The 18,431-nt window shown below is 42.8% G+C and overlaps 1 protein-coding gene across 3 annotated transcripts in view; it reads left to right on the top strand.

Annotated features, from left to right (window-relative positions):
- The window catches only part of PAPSS1 (3'-phosphoadenosine 5'-phosphosulfate synthase 1), a 105,318-nt gene that overhangs the window by 65,173 nt on the left and 21,714 nt on the right, over window positions 1-18,431 (top strand). For all 3 annotated transcript variants that reach the window (XM_047718162.1, XM_047718163.1, XM_047718160.1), the window contains one exon: window positions 11,303-11,571. In XM_047718162.1, coding sequence (XP_047574118.1) covers window positions 11,303-11,571 — 269 coding nt within the window. The remainder of the gene's footprint in view (window positions 1-11,302; window positions 11,572-18,431) is intronic.

Genomic DNA, 18,431 nt, shown 5'->3' with positions numbered 1-18,431 from the left:
CATGTGCGTGAGTTGTGGGGAGGGGCAGAGGGAGAAGCTGGCTTCCCGCTGAGCCGGGAGCCGGATGCAGGGCTGGATCCCAGCACCCTGGGATCATGACCTAAGCCACCGAAGGCAGATGCTTAACCACTGAGCCACTCAGGTGCCCCAGGGGTTTTCTTTTTGACAAGAAAGTGGCTTAGGACAAAAAGTCGTCTTTTCCTAACCCTCTTCTTTCTGCTTCAGATGCTGTCGGGGAAGGGTACAGCGTTTGGAGCTTGGGTAACTATTTCCTGTCTGTGAGAATCCATGAGAATCTTAAACGGGTTGAGTTTCTGAGTCCTAGAGTCCTCTAGTTCCAGATTTCTTACTCAAATACTTAATGTATGTTTGAACTATTTAAGACACTTCTAGTTGGATCTTATTTCATTTGCAACCAGAATTATCTAATAGTTTATTACATACAGGCTTTTTCCTTTTTTTCTTTTTTTTCTGGTGAACAAGAACATGTTTAATGGAAGATGTGCTGAGACCACCTCATTTACTTTATTTTTTTGCCAAAATTTAAATTCATAACTAATTCATGTTCGTAAATTAATTGTTGGCACTGGTGAGGGGTCTTATCAAGGAGTTATTCATAATTGGAATCTTTAATATTACATCTGTTTTTCACTCTTCTTTGGGAGCCAAACATTTTAAGTCATTTAGAGAATTTGTTGCATAATGAGTGATTGCAACTTTGTTTAAAGTAGCTGAGAGCCAGTTATCCTTACATCAGACAACAAAGATTGTGCGGTATTATTTTGTTTACTTTTCCATTTAAGACTAAGGCAAATAAGCAACAGACCCAGGAGTTTCCTTTGTAGTTCTTGTTCTCTCTTTTAGGAAGGCCATTAACAAGTCCTCTCTTGGCGTGTGTCTCGTACATAGTGCAAGGAGAGAAAACAGAATCTTTATTTTCTCTTTTACCCAGGGTTTCTTTTCCTACCTCTTCCACTTTCTCCTCCTCTCATCTTTGAAGAAGAATTTTGATGATTGGACGTGGGCTGTTGTCTTGTGTTCATTACTGGTATGATGGCATTTGCTGTCCTGAGCCGGTTCTGTAGCTGGAAGGATGGAGTGGTCTTTAATAGCCCCATCAGTAATTGCAAGGTGACACTGTTCCAGAGAGCAGGTCTTTCAATCACTGGTGGTTTACCACTGTCTTAGAAAGAAGAATGGATTTCACTTAAGCCAAGTAAGAGCCAGTTAGTATTTATTACACACAGAATATTGCTTTCTTGCTGGACTACCAAGGTGAAGTTGACATAACTTCTTTCAGGCTAGTACCGGTATCATAGTGTTAAAGAAATCTGAGAAAGCTTTGTTCATCTTACAAACACATTTTTAAATTAAATTAAATTTATTTTTTAAAGATTTTATTTATTTGACAGAGCACAAACAAGGGGAATGGCAGGCAGAGGGAGAAGCAGGCTCCCTGCTGGGCAGGAAGCCCAACATGGGGCTTGATCCCAAGACCTTGGGTTCATGACCTGAGCCGAAGGCAGACACTTAACTGACTGAGCCACCCAGGCACCCCTAGACTGTTAGTCTTATTACCCAAGGTATCGCAGCAATAAATTGTTTTACATTCTTGAGCTTAGAAATGCTTTCAAATTGTAGTAAAAAAGTGTTGAATATAAAGCTTTTTGTCAGCTGGGCTCTGTCCTTGCTTATTCTTTCCCCTTCCTGTCTGTTCTGTCTTATGTCTGTGTGTTAGGGTTTAGGGGAGGTAATGGAGGGGAGCTGTATCCTGCTTCCACCATGTGGGAAACATTAGCAGGTAATCAAAGAATACAGAAAGTTGGGGGGAGCTCCTGCCCCATAGCATCCTGCTTCAGCACTGTGATCTGGCCATGCCTCCATCCCCTACAACCAGCTTCCAGTCACCGCCTCTCCTCACAGCTTTAGAAACACTGTCTCCTTCCAGTGCCCCTCAGGAGTGCTAACAGGATGCAGAGCTGCTAGTCTCTAGAGGTCTCATCAGTCCTTCCGGGTTCCCTTAACCTTGACCACCGTTCTTCAAATACTCGCTTTGTGGAATTATGTTGAGAGCCTCATCTGAATGTGCCTTGATCCGACTAATAGAGGCTCCCTACACTTTGGATTACAGTATCTCCAGCTCACTGCCATTATGGTCAAGAAAGTCTAATGCGGGGCACCTGGGTGGCTCAGTTGGTAGTGTCTGCCTTTGGCTCGGGTTATGATCCCAGGGTCCTGGGATTGAGCCCCATGTCGGGCTCCCGCCTCTGTGGGAAGTCTGCTTCTCCCTCTCTGACTCCCCCTGCTTGTGTTCCCTCTCCCGTTGTGTCTCTCTCTGTGAAATAAATAAAAATCCTTAAAAAAAAGAGTCTAATGCCTTCAGAGACTATCTGCTTCTGCCTTAGACTTCTCATGAATCATTCCCAGCTTTACCTAAAATATCCTTCTAATGTCTCCATCCATTCATTAAAGTGTAGTTTGTAGGGATGCTTGGGTGGCTCAGTTGGTTAAGTGTCTGACTCTTGATTTTGGCTCAGGTCATGATCTCAGGGTTGTGACAGTGAGCCCTGCGTTGGGCTCCATGCTCAGTGGGAAGTCTGCTTAAGAGCCTCTCTCCCTCTCCCTATGCCCTACCCCCTCTTTGCATGTGTGTATGTTCTCTCTCTCTAATAAATAAAATCTTGGGGAAAAAAAAGGAGTTCCAGTTCATGAAAAATGCTAATTAGTATTGTAAGTAGAAAGGCAAATATTTAAGTGACCTGTCTTATTTTTTCCTCCCCTCATAAGCAGTTTAAGTAAAAGAAAGCCAGTAATTTAGGACAGTCCAGAGGAAGGAGGGGAAATCAAGCTCTTTCTTACTTCCAGCTCTCTTCAAAAAAAAACTGCCACAAAAACAAACATTAAACACATAACCTTCCCTAACAACTCTAGAGCTGTTGTCAGTACCCTTGTTCAGCTACCACATTGACTGAGGGAAAATCAGAAATGCCTGTTACTAGAGCTTTGGGGTAGATAAAGTGGCAGATAATAAAGCTTGGGTGGGACTGGAAGAGGAGACTTATTAATTACTGCTGTGTGTAGGACAGTTTTACAGAAGAAGTTGAGAGCAGGGAAGCAGGAAGATGTTGTAATTCTGGGTTAGTGGTTGGGATGTTCTCAGGGCTCTGTGGGCGGGGCAGTGGAGCACAGTTCTGAGATATGTGGGGACAGCCCTCCTGTGAGAACTGAGGCTGTCTTTGGGCACTTGGCTACAAAGCTGCAGAGTAGGGTCACAGCCAGGTTCTTGGCATCTTGGGTCAGTAATGTTTGCTGGTGGTGATGCTGGCTTAGGCAGCCCATGTCCTCCACGAATCCAGGGGACTCCATGCTCATCCTCTCCCCACCAACAGGAAGAACTCATGGTTGCCATTTCCTTCCTCTGTCACAAATCAGCGCATGCTCAGGAGAACCATTTCCTGTTCTTCTTCCCCTCCCATTTTCTGGAAGGAAAGAGATCAGACAGTACTGGTTTCCTTAGTGTGTTGGCTGCTGGACTGGAGGGAAAGGGACAGAACCTGCATTACTGGACTATCCCTTTCTTTAAACATGAAATACTGAAGGACTAGGTTTTGGGGGTTAGACCTGTGTTTGGCTTGAGTAATAGAGAAGGTGGAAGGATCGAAGGAATGGGGATAGTAATGGGCAGTATATACTGAAATGCTTTCAGTCATAAATCACTCTAACTGATGAAGTGGACGGTCAGAATTAGAGATGCAGCTAACAGAAGCCATCTGTAGGTGATCAGTAATTGAATCCAGGGGAATGGGTAAGTTTCCAGAGTGAGAACATGAGGAACTTCATAGGACCCAGCAAATGAACCTGTTGCTCCAAGAGGGACCACAAGATGTCAGAGACAGGTGATCGACCCGAAAATGGCCAAGCAGAGTATAAAATGTCCTACATCTATGATTACAAGTGTGTAAAAATATATGTATAAGGAGAAAACTAGGAGATTGTGCAAAACAACCAAAACCAGCTCTATTAGGATAGTGCATTTGTGGGTGATCCCCACCCCCTCCCAAATGTCTTCAGTGTTTCATGGTTTTTACTTTAAAGGGTAGAGAAAGGGCTGGTGTCGTTGTTAGCAGGTTATGAGGACAGTGGGGGTGGGGCTTGATGTCAGAGGCAGTGGAAAGGACAGGATGGTGTCTTCTGGTTTTGGCAGGGGTCTCATACTCACAAAAGAACATTGGTTGAGTGAGTGGATCCAGCCCCGTTCTTCTATTGCTTGATCCTTCACACTGTCACCAGACTTATCTTCTGAAAACAAAGAGACAGTCATGGTCTGTTGGAGTTGAAGGACCTGTGTTCCTTTTATCACACATTTCTTCTCTAATTAGTGAATGCTTGCTTCTCCTCTCTGACCAGATTGTAAGCTCCTGGGCCCAGGACCAGTGCTGTTTTGGATCCCTACTGTAGGGTTCGCATAGCTGTAGCAGAAACCCCCATGGCCTGCAAAGTCTAAAATATTCATTCTGGCTCTTTATGGAAAAGGTTGGCTTTTATGGATGGCGTCAGCAGCTTCATAGTGTACCCTTCAGAACTCAAGATTATGGAATTCCTGGTCTTTCCCCAGGAACACGGTTACAGAGGGCTAAAAAGAGATGGAAATCGTAAATGTCAGTAGTAAATTCCAGTCATCCTTTAGATCATCTCCCATTTTCAAGCACAGTTGAAACCATGGACTTATTGTAAATAGAAAGGCAAATATTTGACACCAAGAGTGGTGTGACAGTGGGGAAATCACTGTTCTTTAGAAAAAGAGGATGAGGACGTGAGGCTATAAGTATTAGTGGCCCCAGGTCCATAGTGACTCATAATTTTTTTTCCATCCTCAATGGAAAATTGATGGAAGAAAATTTAATAGTGATGCATACTGGGTTGAGTTACTGGGACAGCACCCTGGGAATGTCAGCTTCCAGTGGATCAGGTGCTCTTATTACATCTTTCATCCACGTCAGTTCTCTAGTGGAGAAACCAGATGGGAGGGATGAAAATGCAGTCTGGATCTAACAGACAGTTAAAGCCATTTGTGCAGTATATTGATAATTAAAAGGGATTGGGTAGAAGGTTAGGAAAGACCTGGTAATACTGGCAAGAAAAAAATGGACAGACAGATCATTGGGTTTCTGAGTAGACTGATACGAAGGAAATAATTCTGCCTGGAAGAAATTTTGGCAGTCAGATCCTTTATATGCTGCTAATGTGAACTTTCACTAAGTCATCCATCTTCACTTTATCTGTTAAGTGACCAGTGTGAAGCTAGATTAATTCTTTTTGGAAAGAAAGCCTACATAGATAAATTATTAGGATCTGTGAAATATGTGTATTTGAGACCATTTATTTTATATGTTTCCTTTTGCACATCCTGTCATATAAATACTACTGCCAAATGGTGATTTTACAACATAAGATTTTACCTGATTGAAGTCTAAGCATGTAGTTATCATATACCTGAACTGTAACACCCAGGGGGGCCCTCTACAGAGACAGATGCCTGTTCCTGATTAAGGAGGACAAAAGCTAATGAGCACAGTGCTAACATGCCCTCGTCTTGGAGACATTAGCTGAGTATTACTTTGTACCCGAGTGGATCTTGAGCCACGGGTGGAACAGTGACTTCAGTTTCTTGCCAGGAATATTTAGATGTGTTTTTTCTCCTCCTCCTTCTCCCCCCTTTCCTCTCTCCTCTCCCTTCTCTCCTCTCTCATCTTGAATGAATTAAGGAATTTAGATGTACAAGGGACCGCAGTATGCATCTCACTGTGCTGGGTGCTTTATATTATTTTGTCTTCATAACAATAACCTTAGTATCATCCCTATTTCAAAAATGTACAAAGTGAAATTCAGTCCTTAAAGGCCACAGTCCATGGCTAGAAACTGGTGTACTTACAATATGAATCCATAATTAACCCTGTTCTAAAGTAATTCTTCTTTGGTACCCTGCATGTATCTTCTCTTTTAGATCTTGTTATTACAGAAAATTTCAAACTTAGACTACTTGTAAGTAGGTATCATAGTATACTGAATCCCTGTGTGCTTCTAGCCCAGCTTCAGTAGGTAATCAGCTCTTGACTAATCTTGTTTTATCTTTGCCCTCCTTCCTACCTCACCCCTGCATGTGATTCTGAAGCAGAGCTCATACCCCCTTTATTTCATGTTTCAGTACCTATCTCTTAAAGGCAAGGACTTAAAAAGGACAGCCATGATACCACTTTTGCAGCTTAATAATAATAATAATCACTTAATGTAATCAAATATCCACTCAGTGTTCAAATTTCTGAAAATTTCATAGTAATCACTTTTTAATTTAACTTGTTTATTTAAAATATTTTATTTAGGGGCGCCTGGGTGGCTCAGTGGGTTAAGCCGCTGCCTTCGGCTCAGGTCATGATCTCAGGGTCCTGGGATCGAGTCCCACATTGGGCTCTCTGCTCAGCGGGGAGCCTGCTTCCCTCTCTCTCTCTGCCTGCCTCTCTGTCTACCTGTGATCTCTGTCTGTCAAATAAATAAATAAAATCTTTAAAAAAATAAAATAAAATAAAATATTTTATTTATTTATTTGAGAGAGAGAGAGAGACAGAAATAGAACAGGAGCTGGGAGGAGAGGATTCAGAAGCAGGCTCCCTGATGAGGGGGGAGCCAGACGTGAGGCTTGAACCCAGGACCCTGGGATCATGACATGAGTTGAAGGCAGGCGTTTAACTGACTGAGCCACGCAGCCACCCCTGTAGTCACTTTTTAAAATAGTTTGTTTGAATCAGGATCTAAATAAGGATCCTGCATTGTATTTGCTTCATATGTCTCATGTCAAAAATTTTCACTTTGTTTTTTAACTTTTTATTTTGAAATAATTTTAAATTTACAGAAAAATTAGGATACAGAATAGGAACAAGAACTCCTGTATATTTATCTAGAGTCTATAGTTACTAACATTATACGTTATTGGCTTTCTCGTTCTCACTGTCTTTAAAAGTTGTAGACATGACGGGATGCCTCATTACCCCTTAGTAAGTCCGCACGCATTTCCTAAAAATAACGGTCTCTTACCTATCTATAGCATGCTCATCCACATCCAGAAAATAACATTGGTGTAGCACCGTCTAACCCTTATGCTCCATTCAAATCATGCCACTGTCCTAATAAGGTCCATTATTGCAAAACCAATAGCAATCAGGTTTTTTTCTTCCCTACCTTTCCTTTCTGGTTCAGGACTCAGTCATGTCTCTTTATAGTCTACTTCAATTTGGAAGGGTCATTTAGTCTTTATTTTGTCTTTTATGACCTTGACATTTTTTAAGAGTACATTTACTTTGTTGAATGTCGGTTAGTGTGGATTTATCTGCTGCTTCCTCATGTTTCGATTTGGGTTACACGTTTTTGTCAGAGATACTACGAAAGCAGTTGTGAGCTCTCAGTGCATTGTATCTGGTGGCTTACAATTTTGATTCATCTTGAACTTTTGGTTTAAGGTTAACTTCTTTAAAAAAATTTACTTTTGTCTCTTGTTTAAGATTGTGTTTGCCAGGATTTTCCGTTATAAAGTTAACAAGTTATTTTGTGCTTATTAACTAAAAAGTATTTTGGGCGAGAGATTTTGAAACTATAAAAATCCTGTTGTTATCAAACTTTTACCCACAGGTTTTTTTTTTTTTAGCACATTACAAATATGGCCAAATGGTGATTTTTCTAATTGTTATTCTTCCGATGTTTATTAGTTGACCTTCTACCCAGAGGTGGAGTTTCCCCTTCTCTCCATTAGTTTGTTGATTTATTTTATTCTTCATGGACTCAGATTCCTGTTTTACTCAAAAGGTTACAGTTAGTTACTATTATTGTTTATGTTGGTGTTTAACTTATCCTTGTTGGGATTAGTCATTGGGTCAAACTGGTTGCTCTGTCCTTTTGACATGCCCCACGCCCGGGGCGTCATTTTTCAAGCATTTCCTTTCTTTATGACACACAAGATGTTCCAGCTTATGTTGTGGGTTCCTTGCCCTAGCGCTAGAACCAGCCATTTTGCCAGCGGTATTTAGAATGTAAAATTGGTGCTTTTGTGTTACTCATCATCATTGGGTAGTGGTTGCTTATAGGACCTTTCAGTGGGTGAGCTGAGAAATGTGCATTATGTGTAGGCACACAGGCACTTAGATACCAGCACACACATGTTTATATTTGTTCCTGTCTCCTCTCTCTGGCTGAAAACCCTGAGCTCACACTGATACTTTCAGTCTTAATCCAGTAGCACATAGTCTATTCTAACCTTTCTCCTGTCTGTGTTTATGCCTTCCATCTCCTGCAGTTGAAAACCCTGGTTCCCCTTATCCTCACTATGTTTATGTGTTTGCTATATCTCACTGTGTGTAAGGAGTCTCCCAAACAGGCGGTCTGCTGGGGCCCTGGGGCTTGCAGGCTTGAGCTGGGCCAGAGTCCTCTCTCCCCAGTGGGAGTCTGGAGTCTGTCCCCCACCCACCATCCGTCCGTGCAGTGACTCACACTGGCCTAGGAGGAGGATGCACTGATGCTCAGTAAGTGGGTCTGTTGTGAGCAGGCTGTTTATTTCATGTATTTTTGTGAAAGAGAGAGAGGGAGAGCGAAAACGGGGGTGGGGGGGAGGATAAGGGGAGAAGCAGGCTCCCTGATGAGCAGGGAGCCTGACTTGGGGCTTGATCCCAGAACACTGGGATCACGACCTAAGCTGAAGGCAGCCGCTTAGCCAACTGAGCCACCGAGGTGCCTGTGAACAGGCTGTTTATAAAGAATGGGCAGCATTAAGTGAAGGGAAGAGAGGAGAGAGCTGAGTGAGTGACATGACTTAGGCCAGAATCAGAGTGGGTGAGTAAGGTCGGGCAGTAATCTCCTAAATGGTGAATTATACCCTCTTCATTTGTTCTTTCGTGAGGGACTGAAGTATATACAGTAGAGTCAGGAAGTAAAATTGCCTCTTGTTCCCAGGGATAGGGGAGCTCTGGAGCTTTACTTAAAGATCAAAAGGGATGTTTGGAGATTTTTTTTTTTTTTTTTTTTAAGTAGGAGCCCAGCATGGGGCTTGAACTCATGACCCTGAGATCAAGACCTGAGCTGAGATTAAGAGTGTGATGCCCAACCAGCTGAGCTACCCAGGCACCCCCTGTTTGGGGATCTTTTTATATCTATATATAAAACAAGATTTGAAGTGAATTCAGGGTAGAAAAACTTTCAGGTTTGTACTCCTCTTCCCATCTCCTTAAAGCAGAATAATTTTACTTTTTTATTTCATTTTTTTAAGTTTTTATTTATTTATTTGACAGAGAAAGAGACAGCAAGAAAGGGAACACAAGCAGGGGGAGTAGGAGAGGGAAAAGCAGGCTTCCTGCTGAGCATGGAGCCCAATGCTGGGCTTGATCCCAGGACCCCGGGATCATGACCTGAGCCGAAGACAGATGCTTAATGACTGAGCACCCAGGTGCCCTAAAGCAGAATAATTTTAAATGCTCATATATTTGTATCAGGACTTTCTTGTTCTTTGTACCTCATATCAGCTATTTCTTAGGTGAAAACTAGCCTTGTTCATGTATAAAAGGTAACTTGAGAACTTCAGAGCATAACAGTAATGCTGTAAATCTTGGAATATCACAGGATGTGTGTCGCGGCCGGCGCGACAAATCGACCAAGGTCGAGAGGGTAAGAGGATGCTGAAAAGAAATTAAGAGACAAAGAGATGGGGGCAGGAGGAGCACCAAGGAGGATGTCCAATAGTGCCAAGTTTATTCAAGGCAGCAAGGCATTATATAGCTAACAGAAACAATCATAAGAAAGTATCTATTTTTAGCTGATTACTAAAGAGCTTGCAACATGCACAGAAAATCCTTCAAGCTTTCCCATTATCTATTTCCTAGACATCAATAGCAGACCTTCTAGCGCCCGATGTACTGACTTCAAGGCCACTCAAGACATAGTTTGTGTAAGCACAGCACAGTCTTACAGTGGTGTAGTCTATAGCCCGTGCAAGGACAACAAGGACCAGCCAAGAATTTCTGACCGCGGCCAAATCGTCTCTGACTAGTGAACGTGTGGGATGTCACGTAGGCGAGCGCACAACACATAGCACAGACCCTTTCTCAGTGCTACTCGACTTTATCGACCTAAGCCTTTTGTTCGGCTGTTCAGCCTTTAAAGGAGGCACAAGTCAGGGCCTGGTTTGGTTCTCGTCTCAAGCCTTACCGTAGCCTCCCACAGATGTGGCTCTCCCCCAACCCCTCAACAAACACCCAAGCCCCTGGTCAAGTAAGGTACCACGGATTTCCTCCTGTGGCCTTCTGTCATCATGATAGAAGAGGGTCAGAATTGAGAACTTAAGGGGGAAGATGTTTGTACTCTTTGGTTTAAAATTGTTAGGAGAGGGGAGGATATTCTTCTCCCTGAGTCGGGCTGGGATCATCATGGCGTGATGCTATACCAGATGTTGGCAGGGCAATAAAATACAGAGCTCTTCTAACTGGGCTATCATTCTGTTCTGTGAAATTTCTCTATGACCCCAAAGAACCATGCTTACTGAGAATGTCTCTTGATGGCAGCCCCTTGCAGGAGTAGAGTCAGGGTTGTAAGCAGAAGATACAGAGTCAACCAGCTTAATTCATCTAGCAGTTTTCATTGTTTGGGTAATAGCAGTGACTCTTATAGGGCATAGTGTTGTTGCTAAACTGTAACCCATAATCTAGACCTGGCATCACAAAAAAAGTCGAGTTCCAGTCAGAGTAATCTGTGTAAATGAGCATATTTGGATAGTAAGTAAGTTTTTTAAACTGTAAATTTCTCTACCTTTCTGCCTTCCTTTAGTAAAGCAGCGTCTTAGGTCAATGGAGGGATTGACCTGGTGTGCAATTAAGGCACAGGCCAGGAAATTGCACCCACTGTAAGCACTTAAACCAGGAAGTTGGGACCAGAAAGTGTGGTGGTTATTCTTGCTTGCCAGGAAGGCAGAAAGCGCTTGTTGCAAATCCATGACCGTCCTCTTAACACATCCTCAGGCATTTGATTTGTAAAGTAAAAACCTGGTGGAAGGAGATAGGTCAAGTTGGCCTTGGAGTAAAAAGGTCAAAGCAGGACATGTTTGTTTGTTTGTTTGTTTGTTTGTTTTTTTTTTTTTTTTTTTTTTTTACCTGATCGGGGGCTCATATGTTTGCTTAATCCTAGGCATCAAACTTCAGGAAGAATTGCTTGTCCTTTGGAAGATAAGCCATGAGAAATGGACTCTTCCTGACTCTGGAAATTCTCTTTTCAGATGCTGTGTTTGCCTTTCAATTACGCAACCCAGTGCACAATGGACATGCTCTGTTAATGCAGGATACCCATAAGCAACTTCTAGAGAGAGGCTATCGGCGCCCTGTCCTTCTCCTTCACCCTCTTGGTGGCTGGACAAAGGATGATGACGTTCCTTTGATGTGGCGTATGAAGCAGCATGCCGCAGTGCTGGAGGAAGGAATCCTGAATCCTGAAACGACAGTGGTGGCCATCTTCCCATCTCCCATGATGTATGCTGGGCCAACTGAGGTAGACTGCTTTTAAGATTTTCAGTGCAGTGGAAAGCACTTACTAACACAGCTAGTGCTGGTTTCCCTCTAATCTGTCAGTCTGTTCCAGACATTCAGCATGCCCAGAGTACTCTCACGCTCCTGTTGGGAATGCTCTTTAGAGGTCACCCCCCAAAAGCTGTCTTCTTGGGAATGGGAAAACAGGGAGAGGCTTCTCTTGCTGTTATTGTTATTGTGGTTTTTGGTCACAGTTTTGTGAAGGAGAGAATGTTCCCTGCAGACAGAGGCCTGGGAGAACTTGGGAAGATGTGACAGGGGCTCCTCTTAAAACCGTTGCTCCAGTTACAGGCAGCGCCCTGATAATACCTATCTCAGCCCTTTAACAAAGTACTGTCATTCTTCCCCAGAGACAGATTTGGTCTGATTTTTGCTGCTTCTGAATTTTGGAAGGGCCAAAGGTATTTTAGTGGGAACGTAAACATGGTGCCCTTTAAAAATCATTCAGAAGCCACAGAAGTTCTTCTGTGAATGACTGGTACTTCGTAAAGTCAGGAAGTAAAATTACTTCTTGATACAGGGTGCGGAGAATGTTCTGGAGTTCTGTTTAGTGGTCAAAAAGAATGTTTTGAGATCTTTTTATGACCATACATACAGAAGAGGACTTAATCAGGTTTTTGCTTCAAGGCAGAATGGGCCTTCAAAAAATACTTGTTGTTGGGGCACCTGGGTGGCTCAGTGGGTTAAAGCCTCTGCTTTCAGCTCAGGTCATGGTCCCAGTGTCCTGGGATCAAGCCTCACATCGGGCTCTGTGCTCTGCAGGGAGCCTGCTTCCACCTCTCTCTCTATCTGTCTGCCTCTCTGCCTACTTGTGATCTCTTTCTGTCAAATAAATAAATAAAATCTTAAAAAAAAAAACTTGTTGAATGGATGAATAAGTCAATGAATGAACTAAAAAACAGTGTGTGGGAAATTCCTAGGCAACTTTTTGTTGAATTTTCAAGATGAAGAATAGAATGCACATTATTATTACATTCTTTTTCAGCCCTTGAAGGGAGATGGATATATTTAGATTTATTTGGGAGGCAAACCCTCTTAAAAAGAATCTGAATAATTCATATATATTCTGTGATGTCTTCCTCCAAAGAAGTTTAGGAAGTCTAGGCAAACTTAGGAAGTTTAGGAAGTTTAGGCTCAGGTGTAAAAATTTTTGTTAGAGCTTTGTTGTGGGTCTGTATGCTCTTAACGTCTCTTTTTCTATGAAAAACCAAGAAAAAATAATAAAAAAAAACAACCCTGAAAGATTAAAATGTATTCAACTCTTCTTTTAGAGCCAATCTAAATAATGCATTGGAACTTCAGTAGGTAGAACTCCTCATACGCTTTTTTCCCTCTTTGTGGTATCAGGGATTCATGAGAATTAGGCAGTGGGTCACCCTTTAAGTTTCCTAGAGATCAGCACAACTTCTGTCTCAAAGAGGAACTACACTATTTTGGAAATAAAGTGACAAATTTTGTTCCAGTAGTTTTTCATGCTTTCCTTTGGTGCTGTCTTCATCATCATCATTTTAAGGAATCCAGTTCTCCAGAATTCTAGAATTATAGGATGATTGATTTTTTTAAAATTTTTTTTAAACATTTTATTTATTTATTTGAGAGAGAGAGAGACAGTGAGAGAGAGCATGAGCGAGGAGAAGGTCAGAGGGGGAAGCAGACTCCCCGTGGAGCTGGGAGCCTGATGCGGGACTCGATTGGGGACTCCAGGATCATGACCTGAGCTGAAGGCAGTTGCTTAGCCAACTGAGCCACCCAGGCGCCCCTAGGATGATTGATTTTTAAAGTGGGAGTGACTCAAGCAAGTTTAGGGTCAGGAATAGGCCACCTAGGAAAGTAAAGGGATTTACCTTCCCAATTCAGGAGATATTTTGTCCTCTTTGTGTTTCATTTCTTATTCCTTGTCTAACAGGGGAAGACAAATGACATTTTAGCTAAACTAAAAATTGCTTTTAGAAAGGTGAGGATGAGAGGGTAGATAAATAATAAAAATAGCCAGCGATGCCAAAACAGATTATTCTTCCCGGAGAGAACACCACAAAGGATTAAAGCATGCTGTTTTGTCTACATTGGAAAGATTCTTAACGTCTTCTGATTTCAGAAGCAAGTGTGTTTCTTAAAGATTCAAAGGTGAAGGCACATAAAGGCACCTTTGGGGTGCTGCTAGCACTTTGGCTTCCTTGAGAGCTGTGTTTTTGCAAGCATAGCTGACTAGTCAGTGAGCTGGCTGCCGCAGGCCCTTCCTTGGCCTCAGAGCTGATGCCTGTTGCCTCCTACCAGGCATGGTCCGGTGAAGACCGTCCAGGCCTGCCATCGAGGAGTCCAGGCATGGTTCTGGTTGACCCCCAACTGGCTTGTAATCTCAGGCTAGGCTTCTGTAGGCTTCTGTGGGTAATGTTTAAATGCACAATAAATGGTTATTTAACTGGTACAAAAGGAGGTCGGACTAAATGTTCTTGAAACGTTTTTTCCAGGGCGTTCTCTAGTTTGTCTTACTCTTTTCACTTCATATTTAAGTATAGTATACACGGGAAGTAGTACACATTTCATAGATCTATGGTTAAGTGGATTTATTCCGTTTGAACATACAACCGGCATCCAGACTTTCAAAAAACACTCTTCTGTGCATCCTAGAAGCTGTCCTTCCTGTCCTTCTGTTCCCTCCCTGTTCTCCCCCAGGGGTCCCTGGTATCCTCACTTCTTACTTCAGGGATCCAATTTGCTTGTGCCAAAGCTTGGATACTCTGGGAAGCAGATTCTTAGGAGCAAGATTAGCATTCAGGAAATTTATTAGAGAGAGCCTTTGGGATCAACGCCTGTGGGAAGAGGAAAGAGAGGAAGGGAGTGGGATTGGGCAGAGGGAAGAGTGAAGCTGTGATTCAGTCTTAGTGGAAGCCTCAGTTGACCCTGTGTGGAGTTCTGGAAAGGCCCTCAGAGATGTTCCATGTTGCACAAGGGATAGGCATTTATGCCACCGTGTCGACCAGTGTTTGGCTGCCTAGGGAAGGGGTATGCCCTTGGGCACTACTGTTCTTTGCGGAGGCAATTTCTGAAGAGGGCTGACAGCTGCGGAGTCTGTCCTGGCTGCTCTCCCAGATGTTGGGGAATAGTCCTCTCTTCCTGGGGGTGACCTGAGTGTTGCATCAGTGTCCAGTCCAGCCTTTTTATAACCGAAATCCTACAGTATATGCTTTTTTGTGTCTGGCTTCTTTCACTTTACATTGTATTTCTGGAACTCAGCCTTCTTGTAGTGTAGAGTTGGTTGTAAGTCAGTCATTCTCAGTAGTCCTTGTGTGACTACACCCGATACTGTTGGTGGGTGTGTGGGCAGTTTCCAGTGCTTTGGTAGTAGGAATAGCGCTGGCGTGAAGATGTTAGTGCATGTCTTCCAGTGGACATTTGTGTTGTTGTATACTGAGGGGTGGCGATGCTTGGCTTAGTAAATACTGGCAATGAATTCTAATGTGGTTGTACCATTTTACTCTCCCAAATGAGAAAATAAGTATTTCCTCACTTATACTTGATTATCTTTTTTTTTTTTTAAGGGATTGATTTATTTATTTGAAAGAGGGAGAGAGTGGGCATTGCTCGTAAGTGGGGGAGGGGCCAGGAAGGAGAGTCACAAGCCAACTCCAAGCGTAGAGCCCAACCCAGGGCTATATCTCACCACCCTGAGATCACAACCTGAGCCGAAACCAAGAGTTTGACGTTGAAGCAGCTGCGTCACCCAGGCATCCCTTGATGATCTTTTTGATTTTACCCAGTTTGGTCCTTTAGCCTATTTAGCCACACATTTTCTAATAATTTACTATTTCTTAACCAACCTCAAAAATGTTTTCATTGAATTGTTTCACTAAAGAGGAAATGGAGGAGCAGTTAATGAGTCATATTTGTATATAGTGAGTGAGAAATAGAATATAAAAATAGCTCATTTTTAATGAGCTTTTACTATATCTGCCTGGCAATATGTCAAGGGTTTTACTTGTATTAGCTAACTTAATCCTCACAATAACACTAAGAGGGGTAGGTATGATTATTATTCTCAGCTTATAGATGAGGAAACTGAGGTAAGAGCTATAAAAAACTTGTTTGAGCCTGGGTGGCTCAGTTGGTTAGGCAACTGCCTTCAGCTCAGGTCATGATCCCAGAGTCCTAGGATCGAGTCCACATTGGGCTTCCTGCTCAGTGGGGAGCCTGCTTCTCCCTCTCCCTCTGCCTGCTGCTCCCCTTGCTTGTGTGCTCGCTTGCTCTCTCTCTCTGTGTCAGATAAGTAAGTAAATAAATAAAATCTAAAAAAAAACAAAAAACTTATTGCAGATCACAGGTCATCTACTGATAATCTGATTGCAGGACCGTGTACTGTAACTTCCACAGAATGTTTTTTTGTTTCTTGTGGTGTATTATTAAAATAGGTTTTAAAATAAGTGGCCACATAGGTTTTGAAAACAGACTGGAAACAAATTTTAAAATATCCTAGAGGAGTTCCACAGCGGTGAGGTAGGATGGCCCTGGCTGGCATTCGTTAGAGAAGGAACCTCGGTACAGTGGCTTTCAAGCGTGTGTTTTATGACAGCCTGGAATGGTGAGTTGTGATATTCTCGGTTCGTCTGTATTCCTGCTCTTTGTATTCTTGGGATACCTGCCTCATGGTCTTACTGACATCTGCCAGTGTTTTTGTTGTTGTTACGAGGGATGAGTAGGGTGATATAAATCATTTAATGGGTTGCCTAGTTGGTGACAGCACAAGGTGATGAATATCTACTGCTTTTACTAAAAAACTTTCCTTCAAGTTCTCAACACCCCTGGGGTTCTGTCCCTACTTCAGGGGAACTGCCCACACCTCAGGGCTCTTCTTGGTCTGTGTGAAGTCCCAGAATTCCAGCTTTGGAGAAGAGCCTGGGGTGGCCTCCTCTGGCACAGACTTCCCGCCCAAGCACGTGTCCTTTGATTTGGGATGTCCTTCCCTGTTTGAGAGAATATATAAAGAGCATGAAAATAAATAATAGAAAGACAATGAAAATAACCACAGACACATACATGGGTATGTGTCTGTCACACACTGAATAGATGTTCTGCCTTCATTGTATCACCTCATCCCTGCAACAGCCCTGTGAGACAGCTTTATTCCCATTTTGCAGAGGAGGTTGCTGAAGCTCCGAGAGGCCCAGTAGCAATGGTGGCCCATCAGAGAACATCAGAACTGGGCAGTAGTTACAGTAGTAAAAGCGGATTTTATTCAGGAACTATTGCAGTGAGGGAAAAAAGACCTCAGTGTAGAATTGGGCTCAATTCCAAATAAGATGTAGACGAGTGGGGATTGATAGCCAAGGGGCAGAGTGGGTGTTAGGGGGGCAGTATTCAGGGGATTGAAAAATCACCAAGAAAAAAACATCAGAAGTTACAGGCAAGAGCTGATTGTGCTTAAACAGACCTTGCAGGGTTCTTCTTGCTGAAAGCATGCCAGCTGATCGAGTATCACTTCCGGCGTGGTGGGTGGTGGGGAAGAAGGATTTGATCACATGTCAGGGATAGAGAGTTTCTGCTGACTTGACTCAACAAGAGTTTTGCTGAAATTGGGTAACACAGGCTCTACACGGATGGACACTAAAGGTGGAGGTTTGGAGGGCTTGGAGGGGTCTCATTAGAGTTAGGTCAAGCAGAGAGTCAGGCCCTCACTAGCAGGACTGCAGAGCTGGGACCGAAATTCAGGCCAGTCTGATTCCATGGCCTGCCATTCATTTCTCCAGAGCTGCTTGCCACCTGGAAGTCTCTGAGGGGCCTGTGGTCAGCAGTGGGTGGGAGGGCAAAGGAGTCAGGGGCCTGCACAGAGCTCTCAGGTTTTCTAGAAGGGTCTGAAAGCACCTTAAAGTTGCCTCTGCTTGTAGATCTCTATCTGGAGTATCCGTTAGGAGCGAAGAGGTATGGTTCTTGCCAGGAAGCTCTGGATCTGGTACCTGAGCAAAGGGCAGATTTTAACTCCTGAACTTCGAAAGAGCCAACTAGAAGTTCTAGTAAACCTCTCTGTATTTTAAACCCTTAAATGTTTTACTGATTTGTGGCCTGGCAGGATAGAAACGGTTATATGGAGTGGCTTGTGAAAACTATTCATTTCTCTTTCTCAAGTGCCCCCCTTGAGTGTTTCACTTATTTGGCTTATTCACAGCCTTAAGTGAAGAATTTTTTTGTAATTAAAAAAACATTCATTTTTGTAGCTTTTCCAGTGACATCAGGAAAACGTCTGCCAGTAATGCTTATTTGCCAACTAATAATAATAAAAACAGTGACTGTCCTTTAATCATTTTCTGTAGGTCATTTAGAAGGCATTGGTACCAGATTTGTTTCCCTAGCACAAATGCTTTTCAGAGCAGTGAGCAGCTGTGGAGCCTGTCTGGTTATCAACAGGATGTCCCTGATTTTCCAGTCTGTAAATTTAATAGCTTGATTCCTAAATTCCATTTTAGAAATTGGGTGGGTGGGGGACAGCATGTATAGGGAAAGTTATTTTTCTAATGCCAAAAATGTGTTCTCTGTGTACATTTTTGTTTTTGTGATGTATTCATTGATTGTGGGAGATTGTGGTGGTCCCGTCTCACAAAATAATAAGTCCATTTTTGTAGAGGATAAATAATGCGTGAGTGTGCTGAAAGTACAATGCATTCTGGAATGTGACTGTGTGCCACTAACAGCTATATCCTTTGGTTAAGACATTTGAGTAAGGATAACGAGTTGAACTTTGGAGGAAACACGGGGTTGGACGTAGGGATTCCTTTTTGCCATGAAAGTTATCCATGCTTTATTTCCTTAATAGAAACTGTTTCTGTGCAGATA

This window comes from Lutra lutra, chromosome 2 (genome assembly GCF_902655055.1).
Source record: "Lutra lutra chromosome 2, mLutLut1.2, whole genome shotgun sequence".
In the NCBI taxonomy this organism is placed as follows: domain Eukaryota; kingdom Metazoa; phylum Chordata; class Mammalia; order Carnivora; family Mustelidae; genus Lutra; species Lutra lutra.
Note: the sequence above shows the minus strand (reverse complement) of the source record. Positions and strands in the feature narration are given on the sequence as shown.